The sequence below is a fragment of the Sander lucioperca genome, chromosome 9 (genome assembly GCF_008315115.2).
Source record: "Sander lucioperca isolate FBNREF2018 chromosome 9, SLUC_FBN_1.2, whole genome shotgun sequence".
Lineage (NCBI taxonomy): Eukaryota > Metazoa > Chordata > Actinopteri > Perciformes > Percidae > Sander > Sander lucioperca.
The window spans coordinates 23483871-23511383 of record NC_050181.1 but is presented as its reverse complement, the minus strand read 5'-3'; the positions used below and the strand labels follow the sequence as shown (position 1 = coordinate 23511383).

Below are 27513 nucleotides of genomic sequence, written 5' to 3'. Positions count from 1 at the left end.
GATTGGGAATGATTGAGATTTCTCTTGGCACAGCTACCAGAAGACTTACAACTTTCAGACACGTTGCTCACGGCACATTTACGTCGTCTCTCTCAGTTGGAGGCTGCGCAGTAACGCTCAGCGCTCACCGGAAAAGTGCTTCTAACGGCCTTCACTGGTCTCCGTCCAGAGCAACGGGATCTGTTGGTCCATTCTTATATACAGTCTATGGACGTCACCCATAGGAAGAGAGTGGAGCGCGGCGCGACAGAAGCGTTGCACGGTCAAATGGAACTCTACCGTGAGTCCTTCGCAGCGGCGCGGGTTCGAGTCCGACCTGCGGCCCTTTGCTACGTGTCATCCCCCCTCTCCCTCTCACCTTTCCTGTCTACCCACTGTCACTATCAAATAAAAAGGAAAATCCCCAAAAAATGATCTTTAAATATTTTGATGTTGAAATTTTAGACTTTTTAAGACCCCGCGGAAACCCTGATATTGCGATTTTGATAACATTGCGACTGATTGTGCAGCCCTGCTAAAAAATGAAACATTATGACAACATGATCAGAAAGCAACAAAGCCAAAAGACATTTTTTTCACAAACATAATGTACAGTTTTTTATTTCAAAAAGCAGCGTGTACCAGCTGAAGCATTCACACAATTTATTTGAACAGGTAAAAGGTTAAAATCCTCCATAATTTAAACATTCATTTCAGAAAAATAACATCCATTTATTTATTTATTTATTCTCAAATAGGTAACAAAAAGCTACAAAATGATCTATGCACAGAAATTAAAACGTAGAAAAAGTCAGTGTGTCTGGACCGTACGCAGGTGGCTTCCTGATCTGCTGCTCCTCGTCTCCGCGTCCTCGTTGCTTCACCATCAAGTGAACTTATACGTGGGACTGTCAAGGAAACTGACTTCTGTCCACAGCACATACCACTGACTGCTAGGGATAGACCGATTATCAGGCTGTTTTTTTTTTGGCAGTTTGCAGAATATCTGTATCAGCGTTTTATTTGCCTGACAACCGGTGAAGTTTATGAATCAACCCTCCTGTTGTCCTCGGGTCAAATCTGACCCATTTCTTTCCAAAAAGTTTCTATATCAGAAATGTGGGTTTCTTTCAACCAAATAATAACGTGGATGGTTCCGTACAACGCTCTTCACAAGTAAATTAATGATCAGTTCACTACTTTCATTGAATGTGGGTGTTATAGTAAATTTTATAACATTTGAAGGAAAGAATTGATAAAAAGAACGTTGACAAAAAAAATGACAAAAATGTTGGGAAAAAAATTCTAAAAAGTGGGAAAAAAAAGAAGAACGTCAAAAAAACAATGGGGAGGGCGCCTGGTTAGCTTACCTGGTAGAGCGGGCGCCCATTTATAGAGGTTTACTCCTCAACGCATCAGCCGCGGGTTCAACTCCGACCTGTGGCCCTTTGCTGCAGGTCATTCCCCCCCCCCCTCTCCCCTTTCAAGTCTAAGCTGTCCTATCCAAATAAAGGCCTAAAATGCCCAAAAACATAATCAAAAAAATAAAAAAAAACACAGTGGAAAGCAACAAAAGCTTCTTAGGGTTTAAATTTGAAATGTTGACCCAGAAAAACAAAAAGTTGCATGGCCGACGGCAAGACAACACAAGGGTTAAAATGTCGGCTACAGCTCTGCGTCTGTTCACCCACCACTGAGTCTGACTCAATGTTCCCACACTATCTGACTATCTGTTAGTGCGGATTATGTTGAAAGTTTCTCATTTACTAAATAACTGTTTAAAGCATTTAAACTAAGTCTCGTGTGACTTAAAGATTTTCATTTTCACCGTATATGAATACCGGTTCCAAATATCAGCTATCAGTTTCATTAACTACTAATAATCGGTATCGGGCTTGAAATACCAGTAGCGGTCGATCCCTACTGACTACGTTCACATGCACATAATATTCCCATTTTTGCCTTTATTCTGAAAAAGACGATATTCCGACTAAGCTGTTTACATACAGTAGCTAACGACTGCGAGTATTCAACTAATATTCCCGTTTACATGTGGCCGTGCAAAATAGGATTTTTTTCAAAGTTTACCAGCGGTGGCGGACTGGTTGGACCGTGTGAACACAGCGTGCATTATGTCGGCAGGATAATTTAAAAGGCAACCGCGACTACATTGTGCGTCTGCCGTATTTCTGATACTGTGGCGGCAGAAATCTTGCCATGTGGAATATTGTTGTGCATACGTAGCCAATGTCACAGTAACAATACAAACACATGGTCTGAAGGGCAACCAGAGACTGTCAAAATATTGGACATAGCAGCCCTGAGGTCACCCATAGCATAACCTATAACCCATAACCCATAACCCAAGCCCGAGCTCGGCAATTTGGCCGCCGCCATCTTGTTTGTTTTTTTAATCGGATGTGACGAGTTTTGGACGAGAGGAGCTGGGGAGGATGATGGGGGCCAAGCCGCTGTTGTTTAATCGCAATCACAATCGAGGTAAAAATGTTAAATTTGGATTTGAGGTCATATCGCCCAGCCCTATGTGAGAGAATGTCTATGTATACAAATCGTATTCCTCATATTAATTATTTTATATGTAAAAAATTAGGACTGTCAATCAATAAAAAAAAAAATGTCATCATCATCATCATCATCTTCTTCCGCTTATCCGGTAACGGGTCGCGGGGGTAGCAGCCCCAGCAGGGGACCCCAAACTTCCCTTTCCCGAGCCACATTAACCAGCTCTGACTGGGGGATCCCGAGGCGTTCCCAGGCCAGGTTGGAGATATAATCCCTCCACCTAGTCCTGGGTCTTCCCCGAGGCCTCCTCCCAGCTGGACGTGCCTGGAAAACCTCCCTAGGGAGGCGCCCAGGGGGCATCCTTACCAGATGCCCGAACCACCTCAACTGGCTCCTTTCGACGCGAAGGAGCAGCGGCTCTACTCCGAGCTCCTCACGGATGACTGAGCTTCTCACCCTATCTCTAAGGGAGACGCCAGCCACCCTCCTGAGGAAACCCATTTCGGCCGCTTGTTTTTACCTTGTAAAAAAAAATTTTTAAAAAAAGTAAATCACAACACAAGTTAATCACAGTCATGGGGTGTGATTGATCGCAAATTTAAAATACTAGAATTTACTTGGACACATGCAGTGTTGAAATAAATAAATTCGGGCTGTCAAATCGATTAACAAATTGAATCACGATTAATCGCATGATTTCCATAGTTAACTGGCAATTAATCGCACATTTATCTGTTCTAAACGTACTTATGAAAATGTATTTTTTTCAAGATTTTAATGCTCAAGTGGATGTTATCGCGGAGCGGAGCACTTTACGGTTTCTGCTAGCCATCCACAAAGCACGGTTGTACAACGTCACTGCTGCATCACTTTCTGATTTACTAAACTACAGGTTAAAAAAAGTAGTGGTGTTAAAAGGAATATGCGTTAACTGGTTATTAACTATTTAGTTTGACAGGCCTAGTAAAAATACACACATATGACTCCGTACTACTGTTGGGTTAGTAGGTACATGATGGCTGCTGACCACTAACTGGAATCCATAGGTGCTGCTATACTGCTGTAGCTGCAGTTACTGTCCTGTAAGAAGCATTTGGTCCGGAACGGTCATTGCTGTAAAGGATATGAATCATAGTCGAGTTTCTGGGTGAGAACTCCTGTCAGGATGAACTCCGCGTTGTGGACATCTGGACAACAGAGACATCAAGCGTCAGAAACTAGTTCTACTATCAACTCTTCTATACAAGTGCTTTCTAAAAGTGTACAATACTCAGCACTTAAAGTGCTCATATTATGCTTTTTGGCTTTTCCCTTTCCTTTATTGTGTTATATTTTTTTTTTTGTGCTCGTTATAAGTTTCCAAAGTGAAAAAGCCCAAAGTCCACCCCAAAGGGACTAACCATCTCCAACAGAAAACACTGTTCACAAACTGCTCCAAACAGCTCTATTGTAGTCCAGTCTTTACTTCAGAGACAAACGTGGTCACTTTGGAACACACGTTATAATGCTCGCCTAGCTGCTAGCGTGGCACGCCCTCATACTCTGCTTCTGACTGGCTAGTAGTCCTTACCTAGGTACTGTCAGGGCACGCCCTCATACTCTGCTTCTGACTGGCTAGTAGTCCTTACCTAGGTACTGTCAGGGCACGCCCTCATACTCTGCTTCTGACTGGCTAGTAGTCCTTACCTAGGTACTGCGCATGTGCGACTCCCAACAAAGATGGAACAGCAGTGAGAGGTCTCACTCTGTAGCTAAAACAGAGAGCTCAACACACAGGGTGAAAAGAGGAGCTGCAGCAATGTGCAGTACAACACAAATATGGTGTCTTATGAAAATTAAACCATGTCAACCTATTCTAATATAACCTCTAAATACAATTATGAACCTGAAAACGATCATAATATGAGCACTTTAAACAGGAGTGTGTGTGTGTGTGTGTGAGTGTGTATATGTGTGTGTCTCTCTTACCAATGTTTTTCATGAAGTATTCTCTACAGAGGTGGAGGTCATTGTCACAGGAAATTAAGATGATCTCTGGAAGGTTCTGCAACAAACGAGCGACATTGTTAGAACTTTGCTAATAAATAAACAAAAATAAAAAGACTGACCTTTGTTCAATAATCAGGAGGTATTTTATTGTCCGCTGGGTTCTTTTTCTATCTTTATTAGTACTAGTGCCTATTACGGAGTTTGTTTTATTTTGAAATGTGATATATGAAAATATATCCTTATCATTCCTTTACATCACCCACCATCCACCGGCTATGAGGATTTAAGAAAAAAAAATATTTTAGGGGCGTGTAAACCCTTTTAACTGTCATTACACCAACCGACCTAATTATGTTCCATTTTAAAACCATTTCCAAGAAGAATCTATGTCTTTTCAGGACATAACAAGACATGACAGTGGACAGGTGCATTAAAGGATTGCAAGTATCTGAAGCACCTTGTTCTGTTTATGCTCCATGATCTTTCTGTACGAGGGCTGCTTGGCCAGCAGCTTCCCTCCGGCACTCTCCAGGATGGGCTTCATGGTGCTGAGGCTGGGGCAGATCCCCGGGGTGACGTAGAAGTACTTTCCCTGCATCACCCATTACATGAGACAGACAGAGACAAAATGAATCAGAACCGATCCAAGTTCACAAATTTGCACCACTGTGGAAGGTCTTGCCAGTATTCCAACCAGCGAGAATAACCTCAGTGAAAGATGCATTCTTGCCTGAATCATTCTTTCCAATCATTTCTGTGATTAAAGGCCCGGTCCGACTGGTTTCAGAGTCAACTTGTGTTGAGTGTGAAGCTTGTTGTCTAACCTTGAAGAGCGGTGCGCTGTGGGCTCGCTTTAGTGACTCCTCCAAACTGAAGCCAAACAACACCTCCGCCTCCGCGTCCCTCAGGGTGTAGCTCTGCTCATCTGCAACACACACACACACCTAGGTTACTACTGTGTGAACCAGATGAAATCATTTAATCAAATATATTTTCAATTTATGCTTTGTTCAATTTCTGTTTAATTCTATTCAGTAGGAAAAAGAAAGACTCAAAAGGGAACACACACACACACACACACACACACACACACACACACACACACACACGTTTCACTATCTTTGTGGGGACCCGTCATTGACATAATGCATTCCCTAGCCCCTTACCCTAACCTTAACCATCACAACTAAATGCCTAACCTTAACCCTTACCCTCACCCTAACCATAACCTAATTCTAACCCTAATCCTAAAACCAAGTCTTAACCCTCAAACAGCCCTTTAACCTTGTGGGGTCCAGCATTTTGGGCCCCACAAGGCTGTGCAGACCCCACAAGTATACTGTATTCCCCGGTTTTTGAACCCCACGAATACAGTAAAACAAGGACACACACACACACACACACACACACACACACCAAATGCGGGTGAATTTGCCAATGGGACCAATGAGAATTGAATGATTCATTAGTTGTTTTTTGCCACGGTTGTTGCTATTTCCTTGGATTTGAGCGAAAAAATGTGGCGGCTCATTACTGGCTCAAAATTGGATTGGTACAAAGCCTGTGTGGGTCGTGTCCACCTTCCAGTGGCCAAAAAAAGTTTACGTCAGGCCCTGCCTAACCACGCCCATGCACACACCCACACACACACTTACCCACAAACTTCTGGCTCCTCCAGCTCTCGTCCAGCCACTCTGGGCTGACGATGTGTTTGACCACGGACATGGCGGTGAGGAACTTGACGGTGCGAGTCACTTTACTAGCCAGCAGGTGAGTGACTTTCGGACTGCCGTCGGCTACTTCACCACCTAAAGCATGTAACCTCTGCAGGGGAGGAAGAGATGAGGACGGACATCTTTAAAACACTGACAACATTCAGCAGCAGGAGACACTGGAGAAGCTAATGTTAGGAAGAAACACATTATGTTTACTGATGTGTAGCAACAGAAAGCTAGTGCCGTGATTGATGATCACGTGATGATCTGAACAGTTGTGTGAAGTCTGAGTGAGTGCTCGGGCTGACTTTACCTTTGTGTACTGCTGTACTTGTGCGGGCTCAAAGCCTGTGAACATGACCCGGGGAGTGGACTCTGGAGGAAGCTTCTTATTGGGTGACTGGATCTCCTCCAGTCTACAGACACACACAAACAATTGTACTTTTACCCAAAATATCATCAGAACACAGTAATCTGGACAGTTGATGTTTGGTCCAACTTCCCCAGGGACAAACGTCCTGTACCCAGAGCTGCGGTACTGACCTGGCCTTCTTGTTTGCCGGCTGGTTGGTGGAGTCGGTTATCTTCTGCTTCTGGAGCAGCTGGAGACTCTAAACACCACGCGATCATAACAGAGACACAAACACAGCACAAGTAATCTATCATATACTGCCTGTTTGGTCCCTTCTTAGTCTAACATTGCCAGACCCTCCTTCACAGCGCTGTGGAGGAGGGTCTGGCTAGTCTGCACAGCATTCCGGGATGGGAGAAAAACATGCTTATTGGCATTTCTTTAAACCAATCACAATCGTCTTGGGCGGTGCCAATCGCAGGACAGAGCAACGGTGCCTCTGCAAAATAGCCTCTGGAAGGAACCTGTTTTGGTGGAACACGTGTACGTTTAAAGGTTGTTTTAGTCGTGCAACAGAAAACTCAGATTGGACAGATAGTCTAGCTAGCTGTCTGGATTTACCCTGCAGAGATCTGAGGAGCAGTTAACCACAGTCCTCAGAAATCCACCGGAGTTTAGAACGCCAACACAAAGAAAGAGGAAGGTAACGGACAAGTGGCCGAAAATGAGGGACATCCGGCGGAATTTCCGGCGGCCCCTGAACAATCCCGGAAATGAAACATAGTGGATATAGACTAGTTTCTTCTAGAGCTGCAAAGATGAATCGATTAGTTGTCAACTATTAAATGAATCGGCAACTATTTCGAGAATCAATAGAATCAGGGTCATTTGTTATGAAAACGATTAATTCTCTGATTCCAGCTTCTTAAATGTGAATATGTTCTAGTTTCTTCTCTCCTCTGTGACAGTAAACTGAATATATTTGAGTTGTGGACAAAACGAGATATTTGGGGACGTCATGTTGGGCTTTGGGGAAACACTGATTGACGTTTTCTGACATTTTATAGACCAAACAACTAATCGATCCATCGGGAAAAATATCGTTAGTTGCCGCCCCAGTCTCTTTTTACCTGTACTGACGGAACAATAATAAATAAATAAAAAGTATAAGACACATGTGAAACACTTCAAATCTTATGTACCGACGCTGTACGTGTGGGTCAAACTATGGAGGGGTTTCATCTTTTATGTGGGAATAATGTGAAGGCAAACCAAGTTTTGAAGCTCTATGCCAATCAAACAATTTATGAATGGCAAAATAAACTAGTTTAATCACCAGAATAAAAGTGTGGGGAGGGGTTTTTCAGCAACAGATCTCACCAGAGATGACTTATATTACCAATTATCAATTCTGACAAAAGGTTACAACAGTAAAAGAAAAAAAAGGCATCCATACAAATAGACTTGCACTGAATACTGTATATGAATGACAGAATTCAAATGAAAGTGTTTAGGGAAGCATTCAAAGGGAACTGGTCTCTGAGAGCTGGCTGCTAACGACTAAAACTAAATGAGTTCAACCAATGACGGAGTTGTTTTTTGTTGTTGCGCCAAACAGGAGACAGGAAGCAGCGCCTTCACCAAACTTACCGCCAAAGCTTCGGAAGATACTTTGATCGGCGTTCTCCAAGCAGCTACAGAGAAAAACAGAAGCCAGTTTGTTTTCAGCCTACAGTTGGCAATTACAGTTGATACACTGATGTTTAAATATTACACACACACACACACACACACACAAAACAAATGATACCGAGATAATCCACAATAAACTGTAAATAACTTCAAACTGTGCAGTTTAAAGGTTTCACACACCAAGGCTACTCCCACGGAGAAGTGTGTGTGTAACACCTGCCTGGCTTATCGTGTGACATCCCAGATTGTGGGCCCTATTTTAACGATCTAAGCGCACGGCGTGAAGCGCCTGGCGCCGGTGCGTTTAGGGCGCGTATGAATCAGGGTTGGAAAACAGGGTTCGTGCGCCAGGCGCATGGTTCAAAAGGGGTTGTACTCAGTGTCTTAATTAATCATAGGTGTGTTTTGGGCGTAACATGCAATAAACCAATCAGAGTGTCATCTCCCATTCCCTTTAAAAGCCAGGCGCGTTTGGACCTTGGCACATTGCTATTATGATGGAGGATTTGCTGAGCAGGAAGGAGAGATTTTCAGGAGAAGAAACTGATCTGCTCGTGCGTGAAGTGAAAGCGCGCGAGCAGATCACATATGGCACGCGCACTTTGCCACCAAAACTATTTCACATTGTAATATTTTTTTTTGTAATCTTTTGCATGTTTGTGTGCTGCTGCTGCGCGTCTCTGTGTGTGTAACAAGCATAGTTTGCACGAACCTAAAATATTTGTGCTGTTAAAATAACAATGAAATGCTGTGTTGTTGACTTTAGACCAGGTTTTTGTTGGTCAATGGCACGATAACTTTCCGCTGCCTCAAGATAGCAATACGCCAAGAATGCACCTGAACACACCTCCCTGTAAGACCAGCACACCCATGGGCACACAGATGGGCGTAGGTGCATTTGCTATTTAAACGACATGGGCGCTGGACGGGAAGTTGACAACTGCATCGGTCTTAAACTAGCAAAGACACTTGCGTCGGGCTTTGCGCTGCGCCAGGTGCAAGACAGGGCCCATTGTCTCTTTCTTACTTTAACCTTGTGTAGTACTATATAACTAATTCCCGCCTCAAATGTGCAAACCTTCTGTGTTTTTTTTTTGTTTAGTTGTATTTGTTTTATACCTTTTTTTTTTTCTTTTTTTTTTTTTTTTTAGTTGTTTTGGTTGTTTAATTTAAGGGGTTGCGGGTGGGTTAAAAGGAGGGCTTTGTTCTTTACTCAGTAACTGTATTCCTTTATGTTGTATATGCCCCGAAGAAATTTAATAAAGATATGTTCAAAAAAAAAATATATATATAATATATATATAACTAATTCCCAACTATGCCATTCTAATAAAACTCAATATCCGACATAAAATGCAACAATCTGTTTTATTGACGGTGCATTCAACTGTACATACCCAGCAGGTTCTGGACCAGCTGTGGGTTAGGCACCAGTGGTTCAGGGTGTGTGTAGATGGAGTATCGGCTGTGCTGAATCTGTCTCAGGGCTTCAAAGTTGCCCAGCAGTATATCACACAGCCACTGGGCGTTCACGCAGGGGATCTTCCACTCCTTGGCCTTCTCGTATTTAAGCCCGCTGGGTCTGAAGAGAGATCAGCAAGACGACCACGTCACCACCAACACTGTACCTGGCTCTCGACTGCTCTCAAAAGCCACCAAAATTACACATGACTGTATTCACCCTGGTCACCCACTGTTTGAACTCTTGCCCTCAGGGAGATGTTACATCAGCTAAAAACAAGGACTAGCAGATTTAGGAATAGCTTCCTTCCCAAAGCGATAACATAACTTAAATGAAGCTAAACTTTTTTTAATTACATTTTTTAAATTAATTTAGTTACTCAGCACTTTATCCACATTAGAATATTTATTATCCACTTAGTGGGAGAGTGGGCAAGCTGTGTTTTTATGTTATGGTTAGGATACGCTTGCAGGATGGTGTATCCAAGATTAGCACGTTTTGATGACATTAGTAAGACCCAGTTATGTATCATCTGCAACCCCCAAATCTTACTCTTTACAGATGAGGACGGTGTTGCTCCGACACAGATACCCGGTGTATCTGGAACCAGCCAGGTAGGCCATCAACTTCAGGTCATCCCTGTCAGCATCCACAAACCCCGTCACCGATATAATCTGTCAGCGAAACGACAGAGAAAAGGTTAAAGGACAGAGATGACAGTCAGACGTTAAGATGCCAGTGCCTTTTTTTTCAGGCAGATTTCAACAGATTTCAGGCTGGTAACAAACACGACATGAATAAAGCAGATTTCAGTGGGAGTTGGACCTACGTGCTGGGAGCAGGGTTTGGCTCCGGGAGGGAAGGCGAAGGGCAGATGCAACGTCCGATGAGGAGGAACCATCCTCTTCCTCTTCAGTACAGTGTTGAGCCAGTGGGCTGTTATACAGCGCTTCCCCTCTCGGAGTGCCTGGCAGAGAAAAAACACCACAGACATCAAACAACGGTGACAAAGATGCCATGTTTTTTGGCAAGTGAATCAAGGCCTAGATGGCTTGACATTCACCATGCAGTTCAGTCAGCACGTTCAGCAGACTCGCCCTTTTTTTAAGCCATAAATTCAACTTTCAGTACTCAGTCAATTCAATTCAGTTCAATTCAATTGTATTTATAGTGTAAAATCACCACAGGAGTTATCTCTAGGGTTGGGTACCTTTCGCATCTGAACCAATATCGGTACCGGTACTTACGGTACGCAACAGTACCTTTTTTCGGTAATTTTCAAAAAAATTATTTCAGTTGTAAAAATAATTCCAACCCTATGTATCCTATTGACTTAGAACATTATGTTATTTATTTAGAATATTTTACACTCTAAAGAAATTAAACAAAAATAAAAATAAACCCCCTCCCTCTCTCCTCCCAAACCTGTCCCTACAACCTATTAAATTGAATAATTATTCATTCCTTACTCACTGTAACTTTTATTCTTGTATTTGTATATTATTCTATTTTAGCCTGTTTTAATTTCATCATGACCGTTTTTAATTGCTCTTTAATGTTTTATGTAAAGCACTTTGAATTGCCTTGTTGCTGAAAGGTGCTGTAGAAATAAAGTTGCCTTGCCTTACAACCTCAGCCTGTTAGTCAGTCCCCAGGGCATAGAAACCACTGTTGTGCCTGCTTGTCTCAGAGGTGTGACGTCAACAGCATCGTGACCGCTTTCACCTCGCCTCACCTCCGTGACTCACTGTGACGTCAACAAAACTGCAGCGCCGACGTAGTTTGCTCAAGTTTACTCCGTCCGCACCTCTGCGCACGCGCGTGTGTGTGTGTGTGTGTGTGTGTGTGTGTGTGTGTGTGTGTGTGTCTCGGAGCTCCGCTCTCTGTCAACATGCAGAGTGGACAGATAAGCTTGCACTTTCTCGCTCTCAGGTACCGAAATTTGGTACCGTTTGATTTAAAGTGAATCGGTCCTCGGTAGTATCGACGTAATTAGGTCGGTACCCAAAAAAGTACAGAGTTCGGTACCCAACCCTAGTTATCTCAGGACACTTTAAAGATAGAGTAGGTCTAGACCACACTCTATAATTTACAAAGACCCAACGATTTCCCACAAGCAAGCATTTGGTGTGACAGTGGCGAGGAAAAAACATCCTTTTTACAGAACCTGTAAAAACCTCAGACGGACCCAGGCTCTTGGTTGACCAATCATTGACCTCTTTATCATCTATATTATCTCCTTCTCTTATACGATGTCTGATGGACAGGTTCCCTCGCCGCAAGGCCATGCCCTTTCCCTTTTTTGCACCTGCTGACTATCACCGTCACGTTTCTGATTATGGCCGACCCCTCCCACCCCCAGTGGACACAAACTGTTTGAACCCCTCCCCTCCGGCAGGTGCTGCGGTCCATCAGGACCAAAATCTTCAATCTACAAGAACAGCTTCTTCCCGACTGGAGTGGGCCTCATCAACAAGGCCCGGGCCCCCACTGACACCGACTCTGTCTTATCCCAGCCCACACCTCAAGTCGCCAGAGCTAACTAATGCAGTTTGGCAAAGTTATTAGTTTTGCACATTACACATATTCTTCGTTCTGTAAACAATTGCACATTCCTTGGTCAATATTTTACACATTACATCCTCTTTCGTTTTATACACTGTACTTTTCATTTTTGATGTTATACATCATTTCAGTTGTTCATTTGTATTTCATATTTAAGATTTCTGACTTTTGCAGAATTTCTTTTTCTTTTCTCTTACTATGTTTATTGTGCACAAAGAACGCCGAGGCAAATTCCATGTATGTGAAACTTAGGCATTTAACTAGGGACGAACGATTATTTTCATAGTCGATTAATCTGTCGATTATTTTCTCGATTGATCGATTAGTTGTTTGATCTATAAAAATGTCAAAACATGGTGAAAAATGTGGATCAGTGTTTCCCAAAGCCTAAGATGACGTCCCCAAATGTCTCGTTTTGTCCAAAACTCAAAGATATTCAGTTTACTGTCACAAAGGAGAGAAGAAACTAGAAGATATTCACATTTAACAAGCTGGAATCAGAGAAATCTTATTTTTTTTAATAAAAAAATGACTCAAACGATTATCAAAATAGTTGGCGATTAATTTAATAGTTGACAACTAATCGATTAATTGATTCATCGTTGCACCTCTACAATTAACCCGTTTCTGATTCTGACTCCTGTGGGTTTGTGTTACACCAGCTCACACTGCATGTTCTTATTAGTGCTAGAGTACTTGATAGAGTTGTGTATGTTCTGATAGCACCCATCCTTACCTGTACATACATGTTGCTGACTTGACTCTCACACAGCAGGTGTGTGCAGCGGCTGGTCAGGGTGGGGTCGACAGCACCACCACACGCCTGGATGACCTGGGGGAGGGGTTTAGTAAACATAAACCAATATACAACAGATTTTACCTCTTTTTTTACAATCTTTGCTGCTCTTTTTTTTTTTTTAACATGTTGAATATCTACGTCCTATTGAGCCACAATTGCATTTTTTTTTATATATATATATATATATATATATATATATATTTTTCAAAAAGTTTAAAACAAAGTCAAAGTAAATGTCTTTACTATGGGGCGCCTGGGTAGCTCACCTGGTGGAGCGTGCGCCCCATGTACAGAGGCTCAGTCCTTGCCGCAGCGGCCGCGGGTTCAGTTCCGACCTGCGGCCCTTTGCTGCATGTCATTCCCCTCTCTCTCCCCTGTCATGTCTAAGCTGTCCTATCAATAAAGGCCTTGTTTTCCCTGCTGTACCAAAAAAACAAAAACGTGACCCCAAACCATGAATTTTGTGTACCGTTACACCCCTACTCATAACATAAGCTGCTGGTATTTTATCCCAGGCAGTTCTAAATGGAGGAGATGAGAATCTTCTTGCTTTTCTTGTGCAGACTGAGTAACTGTCTTACCCTCTTCCACGTGGCCAGGAGTTGTTTGTCAGCCATCTGTTCCGGGTAGTCAGCGACAGCAAACACACAGCCCAGCAGGAAGCCATCCGGTGGAACTGAGAGTTAGAAAAGAAAAAGGCACAGGAGTGAATCTGCAGGTTCAAGAAAGAACATGCCAAGACTTTAGGGAAGTCCCCGATCAGCTTTTTTGACCCACGATCCGATCCGATTTTTAAACATAATAAATCTCTATCTGTTTCGGGGCCCCAGGCAGATGCCTACCTTGCCTAAAATTCTGCTCTAGGTGAGTTTTCCCCTGTACTCCACTGGTGTTTCTGACCCTAAATAGCCACGACTTTGGCGTGTGATGAAACAATTGCATGGCAGGTGACACTTCTACCCACCTTTGATGTTCTTCCATAAATCCAAATGCAAATACCAACAGAGTAATAGTTTTAAACTAACTTTAGTAACCAAAGAAAAGAAGGGTTAAAGCAAGAAACCATTTTGTGAGCCTGGAGGAAATGCATACAATGTATTGAATTACATATTATATAAATGTAAAACCGCTCTATGCCTAAATTTAGGCATGGTGCCTGAGAACTTTCAGCCCTGGTTTTTATTATCAATGACAGAGAGACTCCACATTAAAGCTTTAGTGCGTAACTTTTTGATATTAATGAACGTCCGTTACATTCAAGCCATCGCCAAATGAGTTGCTACAAAGCTAATTAAGACTATCAGCTCCACACAACTCTCTCTCTGTGTTTCTCAGTATGGCTATGTTCAGAAGATTGTGGCGTCCGGCGACTTTCGCGTGCAGAAACTTGAGTGAAGATGATTTTAATCCTCCGTGTCCTCCTTGGCTACTAGCAACTGCGTGGAGGAGGAGAGGAGGCTGTGCACGATCACGCAAGGCTGGTATCATGTAGACGCGCCGACAATGTTGCGATCATTACTTAGAATTCCTCATGGGGGAGACAGAAACTACGCACTATAGCTTTAAGGCGATCACGCTTAAAGATAGTTATTAAAGAAAGTTATCTTTTTCTCTCCATTTTGGCCCTATCTGAACACTAGGCATTCATATTTCACTCTGGACCAATGCGTTACAGGTATAGTAAGTGATGTTAATCCAGTACACTTTCTGTCAAATTCAGCAAATGTCTCCTTACGGTCACCTAGCTCTCTATTTTCTGTGTGCGCTGAAAAATCCGGTGTTAATACACAGCCCTGGCTCTGTAAATAGAAAACAAACAGGAAGGAGTGCCACAAAAGACTATTTCTGCCAATCGGCAACAGGCGGCGGCGACAGTTGATGGTAGGGGGGGAGGCAGCATGTGAATGTGTCGACCGGCCAGTAGTTATCAGTCTGTGAATCTGCGGGGCGGAGCTTCTGAAGGGGGGGTTGTATTTGTTTGGCAGCCTCCACGCTAAAGCAGGATTTATGGTTCTGCGGAGGCTCCACGCAGGGCTTTCGCCGTAGCCTACGTAAGTGGCCCGAAGTTTATACTTGTGCCTCGGTGTGTGTGCGTCAATCTCTAAGAGAATAGCAGGGCCGGCATGTGTGTGTGTGTGCGTGGGGAGTGCGTGGTAGAGCGAGTGAGATAGTAACGGCGATTAGCTTCAGAGCGAGTGCCGACTCTTAAGTCATAGTGAGAGAAACAAAATATCTCCCCTGTTCTTTCTGACCAGGGTGGGAAATCTGGAGCAGGAAAAGTTAACCCTCTCCTTGATTTCATGTTGTTTATGGAGAAGGAGAGCCAGGTAATGAGTCGGGGAAAATGCAACCCTACCATGCCACGGCCGAGCGACGTGCGTCGGAGGCGCGATGTTTAGTTACATTTTTCGAGAGGTGCACGTCAGGCTACGGCGTAGGGTCCGTGCCTCTACGCACGTATCCACGGCGGAGATTTAACGCAGCAGCATAAATCACGCTCGACTCGACTGGGTGTACTCACTTTCTTGTGCCGGCTCGTGTCCAAACAGCTGGGAGATGTGCGGAGTCTGCTGGAGCGGAGGCTGCAGCGTCTGCTGCTGCTGCTGCAGGGCCTGCTGGATCTGGTGCTGCAGAGACTGCTGCTGCTGCTGCTGCTGATTCTGCAGCTGCTGCTGATTCTGCAGCTGCTGCTGCTGCTGCAGCTGCTGCATGTGTTGCTGCTGCAGGAAATGCTGCTGCTGCTGCTGCTGCTGGAGATGCTGTTGGTGTAACTGCTGTTGGTTCTGCTGCTGCTGTTGTTGTTGCTGCTGCTGCTGCTGTAACATCTGCATGCGCTGCTGCTGCTGGAACTGCTGGAGCTGCTGCTGCAGGGCCTGCTGCTGCTGCAGCTGCTGTAGACCGGGCTGTAGACCGGGCCGCAGTAGCTGCTGGGGCCGGAGCTGCTGCTGCGGGGGGAACGCATGATGCTGCTGCTGCTGTTGCTGCTGCTGCGAAAACATCTGCTGTTGGTGCATTTGCTGCTGCTGTTGTTGTAGAAACTGTTGCTGTTGTTGGGGTAACTGTGCAAACCCCGGTTGCTGTGGGACCTGGGACTGTTGTTGCTGCTGCTGCTGCTGCTGCTGTTGTTGGTGATGTAGCTGCAACATCTGATGCTGCTGCTGCTGCTGCTGGAGGTGCATTATGGGATGCTGCGGCTGCTGCGGTAGCTGTTGGTGTTGTTGCTGGGCGGCCTGGTGAGACTGCTGTTGCTGTTGCAGCAGCAACTGTTGCTGCTGCTCCGCCGTGAGCGGCTGGCCCGTCAGCTTGGACTGGTTGAACAGAAGAGGGTTGGTGCTGTTGGGGGTCGGAGCGTGGCTCTGATTGGTCTGCTGCTCCAACGGCTTTGTCTGATTGGCGGTCAGGTTCTGGAGGATCTGCAACCGAGGAGGACAAGGAACAGTGAAGTGACACCATTGATGCACATTATATGAGTGTTGCCGTCGTGGTGTCATCGCTAGTCCATATTCAGCCATAAATCCGATCTCTGGAGATTGTAATCATGTGACTCTTGCCAACACCTTGAAAAACGTCACACAGTTTGTTGTAGGGATGTTAGCGATGAACCGTTAAACCGCTAACCGACAGTGAGAAAAACATTTTTCAATGGATAAAAGAAAAATAGGCAACAATCTATTTCTTAAAGGGGCGCTATGCAGTTTTGGCAATTTCTTTGCCGTTTTCTCGCTTTTTGCTCCCAGGTTTCTCTATAGAGCTCCCCCTACAGCTTCGGAATAGATATTTGGCAACGCTGTTGTAAAAACTCACTCGGTCAGTCTGCCGTTTCCTCTTTTTCTGTTCCTCCGACAATGCTTTCCTACCTTTCTGCTTCTTTTTTGCCGGCTCAGCCATGACGATAGTGTGAAAAACTCCATCGCTACCTTGTTCTTATAGCTAGCCGGTTCCTGAGTGGGCGTATGTGTGCAGTGCCGTGAAGCAATTTGTTACATCGCGAGACCTGATATCACGCCATACTTCCTGACGCTGAGGCTGGCCCAAAGTTGCAAGGGTGGTTTTTGCTCTCACAGGCGCTAGGGGGGAGCGAGACGACCACCATTCAACCCGAAAAAAAATCATATAACCATTCCAATGACTGAAGCTGTTCAGTTAAGGTAAATTAAGCTAAAGAAAACTGCATGGTTCCCTTTTAACTACTAGTTAACTTGCTAGTCCTAACTTTGCACTAGTCAGCTACGTGACACATGCTACCAAGGTTCAAAATTAGCACCTAGCATCTACTAGCCAAATGCTGGTGGATTTGCTTCACTCACCAGCCAAAAAAACAATCGTGATCTATTGAGTGGCTGGGCAATATATTGATATTATATCGATATCGTGATATGACACTAGATATCGTCTTAGATATTGGATATGGTAATATCGTGATATGACATAAGTGTTGTCTTTTCCTGGTTTTAAAGGCCGCATTAAAGTAAAGTGATGTACTTTTCTGAACTTGCCAGACTGTTCTAGCTGTTCTATTATTTGCCTTTTCCCCACTTAGACATTATGTCCACATTACTGATGATTATCCGCAATATCGATATCGAGGTATTTGGTCAAGAATATATATCAGTGATATCTGATTTTCTCCCTATCGCCCAGCCCTATAATCTATTGAGTGGTTATTCAAATTTGAACATTCACTAGCCATTTGGCTGGTGGACGAAAAAGTTAATTTTGAACCCTGCACGCTACTATATTATCGATGAGGACTGGCGGGCCGTCCAACACACAGAGTATGCCAGGCAGACACACAGCTGACAACCTCGCAGGTGGATGCGGTGGAGACGGGCTCAGACAGACACGATGTGTCCGCTGTGGACTTGATTCGTTCGCACAAGCGGTTTCAGGAAAGTGGTTGCATGTGTCAACAACAATGCACAGGAAATCGCGGCTGCGCGACAAATACAAGTGCGCAGCTGTCCACAGATAAAGTATATATATATATATATAATATTAGTCTTGAAATGTGATCATGCTCTTCCTCACATTAGAAACTGGCTCAGTGACATGAGGTAGGGAAAACTGCTGTTCTAATGTTTTTGGGGAGAACCGTTGGGATGTCTTACATGTGCTACGTTGGCGGGTCGACTGGCTGGTTGCATGTCAGAGTTGTTGGTGATGTTGCGGAGGGTTCTAGCAGCCGGGCTCCACCCAGGGATGCTCTCTGGAACCGATACACCTAAAAAGCAGAAACACGTGAAAGCTTCATCAACAAGATACTGGGTTAGAAACCAGCGGTGGGAATCAAAGAGTAACTCCCAATACGATACTGTCACAAATTGTTGCCCACCGTAACGATGGTCACAATCCAGCGAGACACTTAAGTCCTGAAATGTGTGCAACAAGATGTTGCAGGTCTTTTATGATGTCTGTGAAACCGGGATATATTCTGAGACAGTTATCGTACCGTGAAAATCTCATATCATTGCAACCTCTTATTTCAAAACAGGAGTGGTTCAGATGGAGGACATTTCCACTGTAGCGCAATGACTTAAATGGCCAGTATGTACTTTATTTTCTTTATTCATTGAAGCCTCTATGTTTACAGGCTTGTGGTGATGATCAATGTGCTATAGGTGCCAAAAAAAATCTATGTTTGGTACTGCCAATTTGTTTTGTTTTGTCATGGTTCATGTGTGCAATAAACATTACACTTCGTGAAAAAAGAATCGTGGCAGAGAATCGTGATATCAATTCTAAGCTAAAAAATCGTGATTCAAATTTTCCCCGAATCGTGCAGGCCTACATCACTCAAAAGCACACTAGTGACACCAATGGACAATTTGTGTCCTACACCCAAAACAAATGAAAATGGATCCTACACTGACCTTGCTGTGCGGCGTGACTGATGGCAGCAGCAGCAGAGCGAGCTTCTGCAGGCATGGCGCCCACGCTCCCCGGCACGGGAGGCACGGTGGCACACAGGTTAATCAGCCCGCTGCCGGTGGACGACGCCGGGTCTTTGTTGCCGGGGGGCCCGGCTCGGCGCCTGGCCGTGCCGGTCGGGACAGGGGCGGTCGGCGTGACCACTTCGGCCGGCGTCCAGTTGAGGTTGGTGCCCTCCTTCTCCGTGGAGGAGTCGTCGTCTGAGTCGTCGAACATGCGCTCGCTGCGGCGCTCGGGCTTGCGGGGAGAGTTTGGGGAGACAGAGTTCAGCTTTTTGGGTCCCGGTCGGCGGCGCGGGCTGGACTCCTCGCCAGACGAGCCGCCGCTGGACCGCCGTGATCGCCGGGGGCTGTAGCTTCCGTCGGAATGGGAGCGCTGGTCGTACGACTCGGCTTCACTCTCGTCGTCCTCCTCTGGCTCCACGTAGGTGAGTCTGGGGTGATAGAGCAGCTCATCTTTTCTGCTTTTGTCTGTAAAAGGTGGAAAGGGAAAGGAAAGGAATGAGTCACAGTTGTTGTGCATCAACTGACTGGTTTATGTCTGATCACAGCGATGATTAGCTACTCTATTTTTTGTTGGACTTATAAATGTACTGTATATATATTTTCATTTCCTTACATACATAGGTCTAGTAGAGAAAAGTGCTCATATTATGCTCATTTTCAGGTTCATAATTGTATTTAGAGGTTATATCAGAATAGGTTTACATGGTTTAATTTTCAAAAAACACCATATTTTTGTCATACTGCACCTCTTTTCACCCTGTGTGTTGAGCTCTCTGTTTTAGCTACAGAGTGAGGCATCTCACTTCTGTTCCATCTTTGTTGGGACTACTAGCCAGTCAGAAGCAGAGTATGAGGCCGTGTCCTGACAGTAGCTAGGTAAGGACTACTAGCCAGTCAGAAGCAGAGTATGAGGGCGTGCCCTGACAGTATCTAGGTAAGGACTACTAGCCAGTCAGAAGCAGAGTATGAGGGAGTGCCCTGACAGTATCTAGGTAAGGACTACTAGCCAGTCAGAAGCAGAGTATGAAGGCGTGCCATGCTAGCAGCTAGGCGAGCATTATAACGTGTGTTCCAAAGTGACCACGTTTGTCTCTGAAGTAAAGGCTGGACTACAATAGAGCTGTTTGGAGCAGTTTGTGAACAGTGTTTTCTGTTGGAGATGGTAAGTCCCTTTGGATATATAATATATAATATATAAGAAGTTGCTTTGGATAAAAGCGTCATCTAAATGAATGATGTAATGTAATGTAATCTTTAGTTGCAGCCCTACTGTAGAAACGCACCCTCAAAACTCCGTCAGCACATCATATAGACAAATATTAGAATCTAAACCAATCAAAAAAAATATGAATAATAAGTCAAATTAAGGCAGAAATACACTAGATAAAGCACTAGCATTACCTTTAACAGAATCTGTTATCCAGTCCGGGGTAACAACCTTGATGCCCGGGTGTTTCAGGGCACACTCAAACTTGGCCTGGAGGGCAAAAAACATACCGTATAATTAGAAGTGCCCATAATGATGAACATGGCAATCTTTTATTTCTACTCATTGCATAGGCGCATTCACGAAATATCTTTTTACATGACATGAGTTTGTTCAGAGCTGTGGTTCTCAACCTGGGGGTCGAGACCCCGAAAGGGGTCGCGAGATCATTTCTGGCGGTCGGCAGATGGTTGGGGAGAAAAAAAAAATTAAACAACATACTCCAGACTGGGGAACGTTTTCACATTACTGTGCGAGTTTGGTACATTTCATGTGTTATATTCAGAGCTTCATCTGTAAATCAGGAGGTCCTGGTACACAGAAAGATGTCTGAAGGCGGGTCGGGGGGGGAGAGAAAAAGTCACGCACAAAAATCCACAGAGCCTGGAGCATACAAGGCTACGCACTAGCTGCTGAACTAAAACTAAACTTGTCATTCAAGTTTAGATTTATTCATCATTATTTGTTTAAATGCATTAATCAGAGCATTCAAAAAATCCCTCAAAATCAGCAGGGGGGAGCCGCGTAGAAACAGCTGTTTACACCAGTTCTCTTTCTCGGTGTCGAGGGGGTCTCGAACACCAACCTCATTATTCTAGGGGTCACAACTCAAAAAGGTTGAGAACCACCGGTTTAGAGAACCTGAGATCAGCACTGATGTTAAAGACTAATAATTCCATAACAGAAATTCTTAGCAATAACACGCACAGTGGAACTAGTGAAACTGTAAAGATTACAAACAGAGCGTGCACTTACCCCCTTTGATTCCTTCACTACTAAGTGGGTGACCTTCTTGTTGAGGTTAAGTTGACATTCTCCTCCATAAAAGGTTATGTAGGCCCACAACGTGTTGAGATCATCTGGAAGCTGTGTACACACACACACACACACACACACACACACACACACACACACACACGCAAATTAAATATAATCATGAGCTTAAGATGCTCGAAAGGATCATGTTTTTTTCAAAAGTAGAAACTGTCAGGCCAGCCCATTCCCAGACTTTCCAAATGTAAGTAGAGGGCCTGCACCACCTGAAACCGGGTCTTTTTCCAAATAATGCAGAGGGTGTGTAAAGGAGTGAAGCAACATTGAATGTCACGCTGGGCGCAGTATTACTTTTCAAACCCTGTTAGCGACTTTATTTCTAAAAGGCGACTAGCGACAAATTTAGTGACTTTGTATCATCGGGGGAAAAGCCGGATATATTATACTGCAAGTCATTTCCATGCATCCTGCTCAGAGCAATCATAGTCCACGGCTCTTCAGCCAACAGCAACAGGGACAGGGTCTCTCTCGCTTAGCCGACACAGCCACTAAGCTTTATGCAAATGATACATGATGACTTTTTAGGTTTTGTTATACCACAATAAAAACTGTTTACATTCTGCAATAGGGTTGTGCCGATGGACGATGATGGCGGGCCGACATCACGATGGAGAGCCACCATCGCGATGCCACGCCCCCCCACCCTGTCGGACACACACTAATCCTAGGCTGGACGGGAAATTGACAAGTGCGTCGGTCTTAAACTAGCAAAGACACTTGCGCTTTGTGCTGTGCTGCGCAGAGCGCAAGATAGGGCCCCTTAAGTGGAAGCTACTTTTTTCCCCCTCCGTCCATTGCCATGTTTTACTGTAAACATCGTCAACTGCCAATTTAGGGGACATCGCGCAACCCTATTCTGCAACTGCTTCATGCATTCTGATTCCTTCTTATATTGTACCATGTCGTGGGGCATAGCAAACCCTATACTAATCAATGCTTTCATAATCCATGATGACATTAAAACTTGTTTCATGTTGTTGTACTCCTGAGAGTAGAATACACCACTATAAACCTATAGACAAATATTTGGTCATACCGCCCAGCACTAACTAAACGTCCATGTCTTAACCCTCCTGTTGTCTTCGGGTCAAATTTGTTCCATTTTCACAAAGTGTCAGAAATTTGGGGTTCCTTCAACCAAATTTTCAACCAAAAAAAAAGTAATGTGGATGGTTCACTCACTACAACGCTTTTCACGAGTAAAATAAATGATCACTTTGCTACTTTCATTGAATTTGGGTGTTTTATTCAATTTTATAGCATTTGAAAAAAAAAAAAAAAAAAAAAAAAGAACGTTGAAAAAAATCCCACAAAAATGTCAAAAGGCGCAGAAAGAAGTTGATAAAAAATCGGAAAACGTGACCAAAAAAACGACAAAATGTTGACCCAGAAATACAAAAAGTTGCATGGTCGACGGGAAGACAACACAAGGGTTAACTGCAGATGATTTCAACTGACCTCTCCTGTCTGCATACATCTCAAAATTCAATGATATGTACATGTAGAGACCTTGAGAATGTTAAAATGGATTGAAGAAAGCTCTCACACACACACACACACACACACACACACACACACACACTTACCCTAGGTAGACAAGCTGTCACACCAAAGAATATCTGTCCTGATTCTGGGGAGAATCCAGTAACTCTGTGGTGTTCATGGTTATGGAGAAACACAGGAAAACTCTTATTTTGGCCTTCTGATAAACTCTGCACATTCTATAATCCTTTGGGTCAATGAATCCCTTAGAAAACACTTTTTTTCTGGAATTGTAAACATTAGTATTCTGCTGCCATTAACACCGTTACTGTTAACATGTTTAAATGACACCAATTGGAGGTGTTTTGGACCCGATGGTGGAAGGATACGGTAACAGGTCTCCACATCTGACTGAGAGGATCACCCAGGATGGCTGGAAAACAGGAAAGAGAACAAAAAAGGTCAATGCTTGATTCTCTCAGTTACACTAGGGCAGCGTGTCTTTGGATCACTGTTACTGTTTGACTGCGGTTAAAAATTAACATGCCACACATGCTGTGTTTTATGCATGAAGAGAATCGTTTGCAATTCCGTGGAAAATTGCTTATCCGTTGTCCGTCTGTTTCCAGTCTTTATGCTAGGGTAAGCTGACCGCCTGCAGGACCACTTTCAACCCAATAATAAAAAGGAAGTAATGGTTTAAAAAAAAAAAAAAAAAAAAAAAACACCAGCCTATTTAACTATAGGGAGGGACAAGTTAAGAGTAGAGTAAAGTTGGGTTTCTATTATAGAAACAAAGGCTGTTTCTCTTTTAGTGCGAGGAAAACATTAGTTTTTGACTTTTTAAAGACCCAGTATACCATGCAGCACTAAGATTTGTAACTAATTCTAGTTTTCGTACTCATCACTGTAGCTTGTATGAGAGTGTTAGTTGGCCTTCCTTGCACAATCACAGGTTAGAGCATCGGTATATTTTTCTTTTTAAGGCCATACTGTGTAAACTGCCTCCTTACTTATGTTCTCTCCTGACTCCTAAAGTCACCACCAGGAAATGTAATCTTCGATCATATGGGCAAATCATGTATGACATTCACCGAACGCGAAGTGTCTTCGGTGAAAGTGCCTTTAAAGTTTTTGCACCCTCATCCTGGTATAAATCGCAGAATCATCTTAAATTAGTCTACCAACAGTGACACAGTTTAAAATTGGGATAAAGTACTATTTGAGTATTAAATGCACATGTGCTGGTACTGAGCGCTGCTGGTGATTATGTTGAGATGACGTTAAATTGCCAACTTTTTTGTTTTCTGTTGTCTGTTTTTCACTGTATATTTTAATATGGAACTATTATACTGCTGTCTTGGTCAGGGCTCCCTTGAAAAAGAGATTCTGAATCTCAATAGGATTATTTCCTGGTAAAATAAAGGTTAATAAATAAATAAACTACAGGTTCAACAACACACTGTGTGTGTGTGTGTGTGTGTGTGTGTGTGTGTGTGTGTGTATAGAGAGAGACAATAATAACAGAGCGAAAACAAGAAGCAGAAGTCGGATTTGCAATCAACTGTCATTGACCTACATATAATTAATTATCCGTCTGTTTCCAGTCTTTATGCTAGGGTAAGCTGACCGGCTGCAGGACCACTTTCAACCCAAAAATAAAAAGGAAGTAATGGTTTTAAAAAAAAAAAAAAAAAAAAAAAAAAAACTACCAGCCTATTTAACTATAGGGAGGGACAAGTTATAAAAACGTACACAAAGTCTAACGTTAGCTAAGGGTGAACGTACTCTGGCACAACCCTTACCTTGACAACAGGCAGGTCAAAGACCTCTCTCGACTCGCCCACCTCGGGGTTGTCCCCGTCCTCTGCAATGATGTGAGTGGCTAAAGCATTGTAGGACACCTCCTTTCCTTTTCCCGCCTTCAGCAGCTGCACCACCTGGAATATCCGCACAAGGTTCAGTCAAATTCAGTTCAGTCCAGAGCACAGCCCAGACTGGCTTCAACTGGGACACCAACACTCTGCACGGTGGCCAAAAGTCATACAATAGGAGTTACTTTGATAGCAATGCAACTACGGCTGGGCAATATATCGATATTATATCGACATCGATACATGGGACTACATATTGTCGTAGATTTTGGATATCGTAATAAGACACAAGTTTTGTCTTTTCCCGGTTTTAAAGGCTACAATACAGTAAAGGTGTAATTTTCTAAATTTACCAGACTGTTGTAACTGTTCTATTATTTGCCTTTACCCACTTAGTCATGATATCCACATTATGGAGGATTATTTCTCACAAATCTCATTGGTAAAATATGTTGGGAAGGCACCAATTGTCAACCCCACAATATCCTCAAAATATTGACATCAAGGTATTTAGCCAAGAATATTGGGATATCAGATTTTCTCCATATCGGCCAGCTCTATATAAGTTGTCTGAGATGAAGCAGCATAGTTCAGTTCATAGCAATATTTTTGAAATAAATAAGTCATTAGAGTAGTGGTTACATGCACATAGCTGTGGTTATATCACATAGCTGTACATACTGTACACATCTGTCTATATGGTTCATACTGAATATCCATATTTATTGTTTTTCTTATAATAATACGCTGCATATATCTATATTATTTTGTACTACTATTATAATGTTACTGCTGCTACATTGCACATATCTGTATGGTGTTCATACATTGTTCATATTACATAGCCAGATGTATTCTGCTCTTATAAGGTAACTGCTAATACACTGCACACATTTATATTTAATTTATATTACTCTAAACCACCTTCTGTAAACCAACTGTACACTACTGTCTACACTGCACTATATTTCTTGTCCCGTCTATACTTGTATATCACATTGCACTTTTCTGCTCTTTTTGCACTTCCGGTTGGACGCAAAGTGCATTTCGTTGTCTTTGTACTTGTACTGTGCACAATGACAATAAAGTTGAATCTAATCTAATCTAACATGTTTATCAATCACGTTGTAGAGCATATCCACTGAATTCAACATTCACATTTCAACAAAGCATTTGTCAAAAATCAGTACTCAGCAGAATCCTGTTAAAATGTATATATATTTATCAGATACAGCGCTTCTTCGCCCTGCATCTAGCAGCTACCTTGTCCCAGAGCCACTGCTGCAAGTTTCATACATTCTGACGTCGTTTCAGTACAGCTTACTCAAAACCTAGATTTGTTTGCAAGGGTCTTATTTGAGCGATGCATCCACAGGAGTCCATGTGTGGTGCCTCAGCAAAAAGACATAAAGGACTAAGAAACATGCAATGACATCTTAGATCTCAAACTGTCAGTGTTAGGACTGAAATGCAAAAAGGAAGCAAAACAAATGGCAGTGAGAGTGGTTTGAACCAAACAGTCACGTGCACTGGATTATAAGTGGAAATGTGCACATATTACACAAGCAGGAAATGATGCATTAACATTTAAAACATAGTTCCCACAGAAATCAAATGAAGGTGTTGGTCGGACTGTGCTCACTCTGTTGACGATTTTTAAGTGGAAAGGCTCTATGAACAACTAACGTTACTCTAACGTTATGTTCTCGTGCTCCTATTTCTTTTGAGCAATAACCTCACAAGGTGGTGTATCACTAGACAATGACGTTGCATTTCATTTACTGCTGAAATCACATTTCCCTAATGTGACACACTTGCATCACCTCTGTTGTATATAAACACGCTGAAAGAGAGGCGCGACTAGGAATCACAATTTGGCAGGAAGTACAGCTCCGTGCCACAGGTCCCCCAGCACCAACAAGAGAAATAGCATGCGCAATAAGGGGCGCCCAATTTAGCAAGATGTTGATGGTCACAGGTTGATGCAGGATAACACCGTGCATAATCCTGTGCACCTAGGTATTTCACTACCCGTCACAACAGCGCAGTATATGTACTGCGGTCATGGTTTAGAAAAGGCAAGCTAACACACGCAAGCTGTATTACTAGCTAGCTTAAGAAGCCCTGTGACAGATAAACCACAGGAATAAGCTAGCAGCTAACCATCTGTGCAACTACGAAACTCATAGCTATCGTTAATGCTAACAGGGCTGTATGAAAAGTGTAATGTTAGTGCTGGGTAACTAAGCTTCTACACCAAAATATTCACAGTGAAGTCGAGTATCACAAACACACCCTCACATATATGTTTACAAGACATACTATAGGGATCGCCACAATACTTTGTCAGCCAAAGAACAAGATCACTGTCTCTCATGTAGCATGGCAGCCAGTTAGCTAGCTGGTTAGCTTCTCCTGTAGCACCCCGTTCAGATTGAATGGTGCTAGCAACTTAGCCTGCTACCAATTTAGCTACAAGAAGCTAACGTCCAGAGCCTCACCTTTTGGTCAATGTCCCCTACCACGTAGAATTTGACATCTTTGAAAAGTTCTTCGACAACCTTATTTTCCTCCTCAGACATGATTGTCCATTAATGTCATGGGATTATATTTTAAAAACCCAGTTAAAAACTGAAAGAGTAAAGTGTCTACGTTACAGCAGCTAGTTTAGAGCGTAATTTACAGTAAACCGGAGACACTCTAGCGCCAAATCGCTGAGCGCGCCTTGGGCGACAACATTCTAAAATACAGAGGGGGGTCTGTAATATATTTTTAGTTGTATATTAATTTCTTTCGTATGTAATGCATTGTATCGCCTTATGTGGTTC

At 43.4% G+C, this 27513-nt stretch overlaps 1 protein-coding gene across 2 annotated transcripts; it reads right to left on the bottom strand.

Annotated features, from left to right (window-relative positions):
- Nucleotides 1–569: 569 nt before the first annotated feature.
- paxip1 (PAX interacting (with transcription-activation domain) protein 1) lies at nucleotides 570–27419 on the bottom strand. Of its 2 annotated transcripts, XM_031290937.2 has the most exons (23): nucleotides 27187–27419; nucleotides 24617–24751; nucleotides 23201–23244; nucleotides 22916–22979; nucleotides 21252–21362; nucleotides 20411–20486; nucleotides 18947–19474; nucleotides 18185–18297; nucleotides 15598–16489; nucleotides 13658–13752; nucleotides 13014–13109; nucleotides 10542–10679; nucleotides 10265–10386; nucleotides 9648–9832; nucleotides 8209–8252; nucleotides 6750–6817; nucleotides 6520–6622; nucleotides 6147–6315; nucleotides 5316–5416; nucleotides 4949–5083; nucleotides 4471–4546; nucleotides 3629–3689; nucleotides 570–881 (listed from the first exon to the last, which is right to left on the bottom strand). In XM_031290937.2, exons 1-23 carry the CDS (start codon nucleotides 27265–27267, stop codon nucleotides 866–868), a joined length of 3453 nt encoding a protein of 1150 aa, XP_031146797.2. In that variant the 5' UTR covers nucleotides 27268–27419; the 3' UTR covers nucleotides 570–865. The 2 variants fall into 2 exon arrangements, with proteins under 2 accessions (XP_031146797.2, XP_031146796.2); XM_031290936.2 differs by lacking the exon at nucleotides 570–881 and having other exon boundaries at nucleotides 3048–3689.
- Nucleotides 27420–27513: the final 94 nt, after the last annotated feature.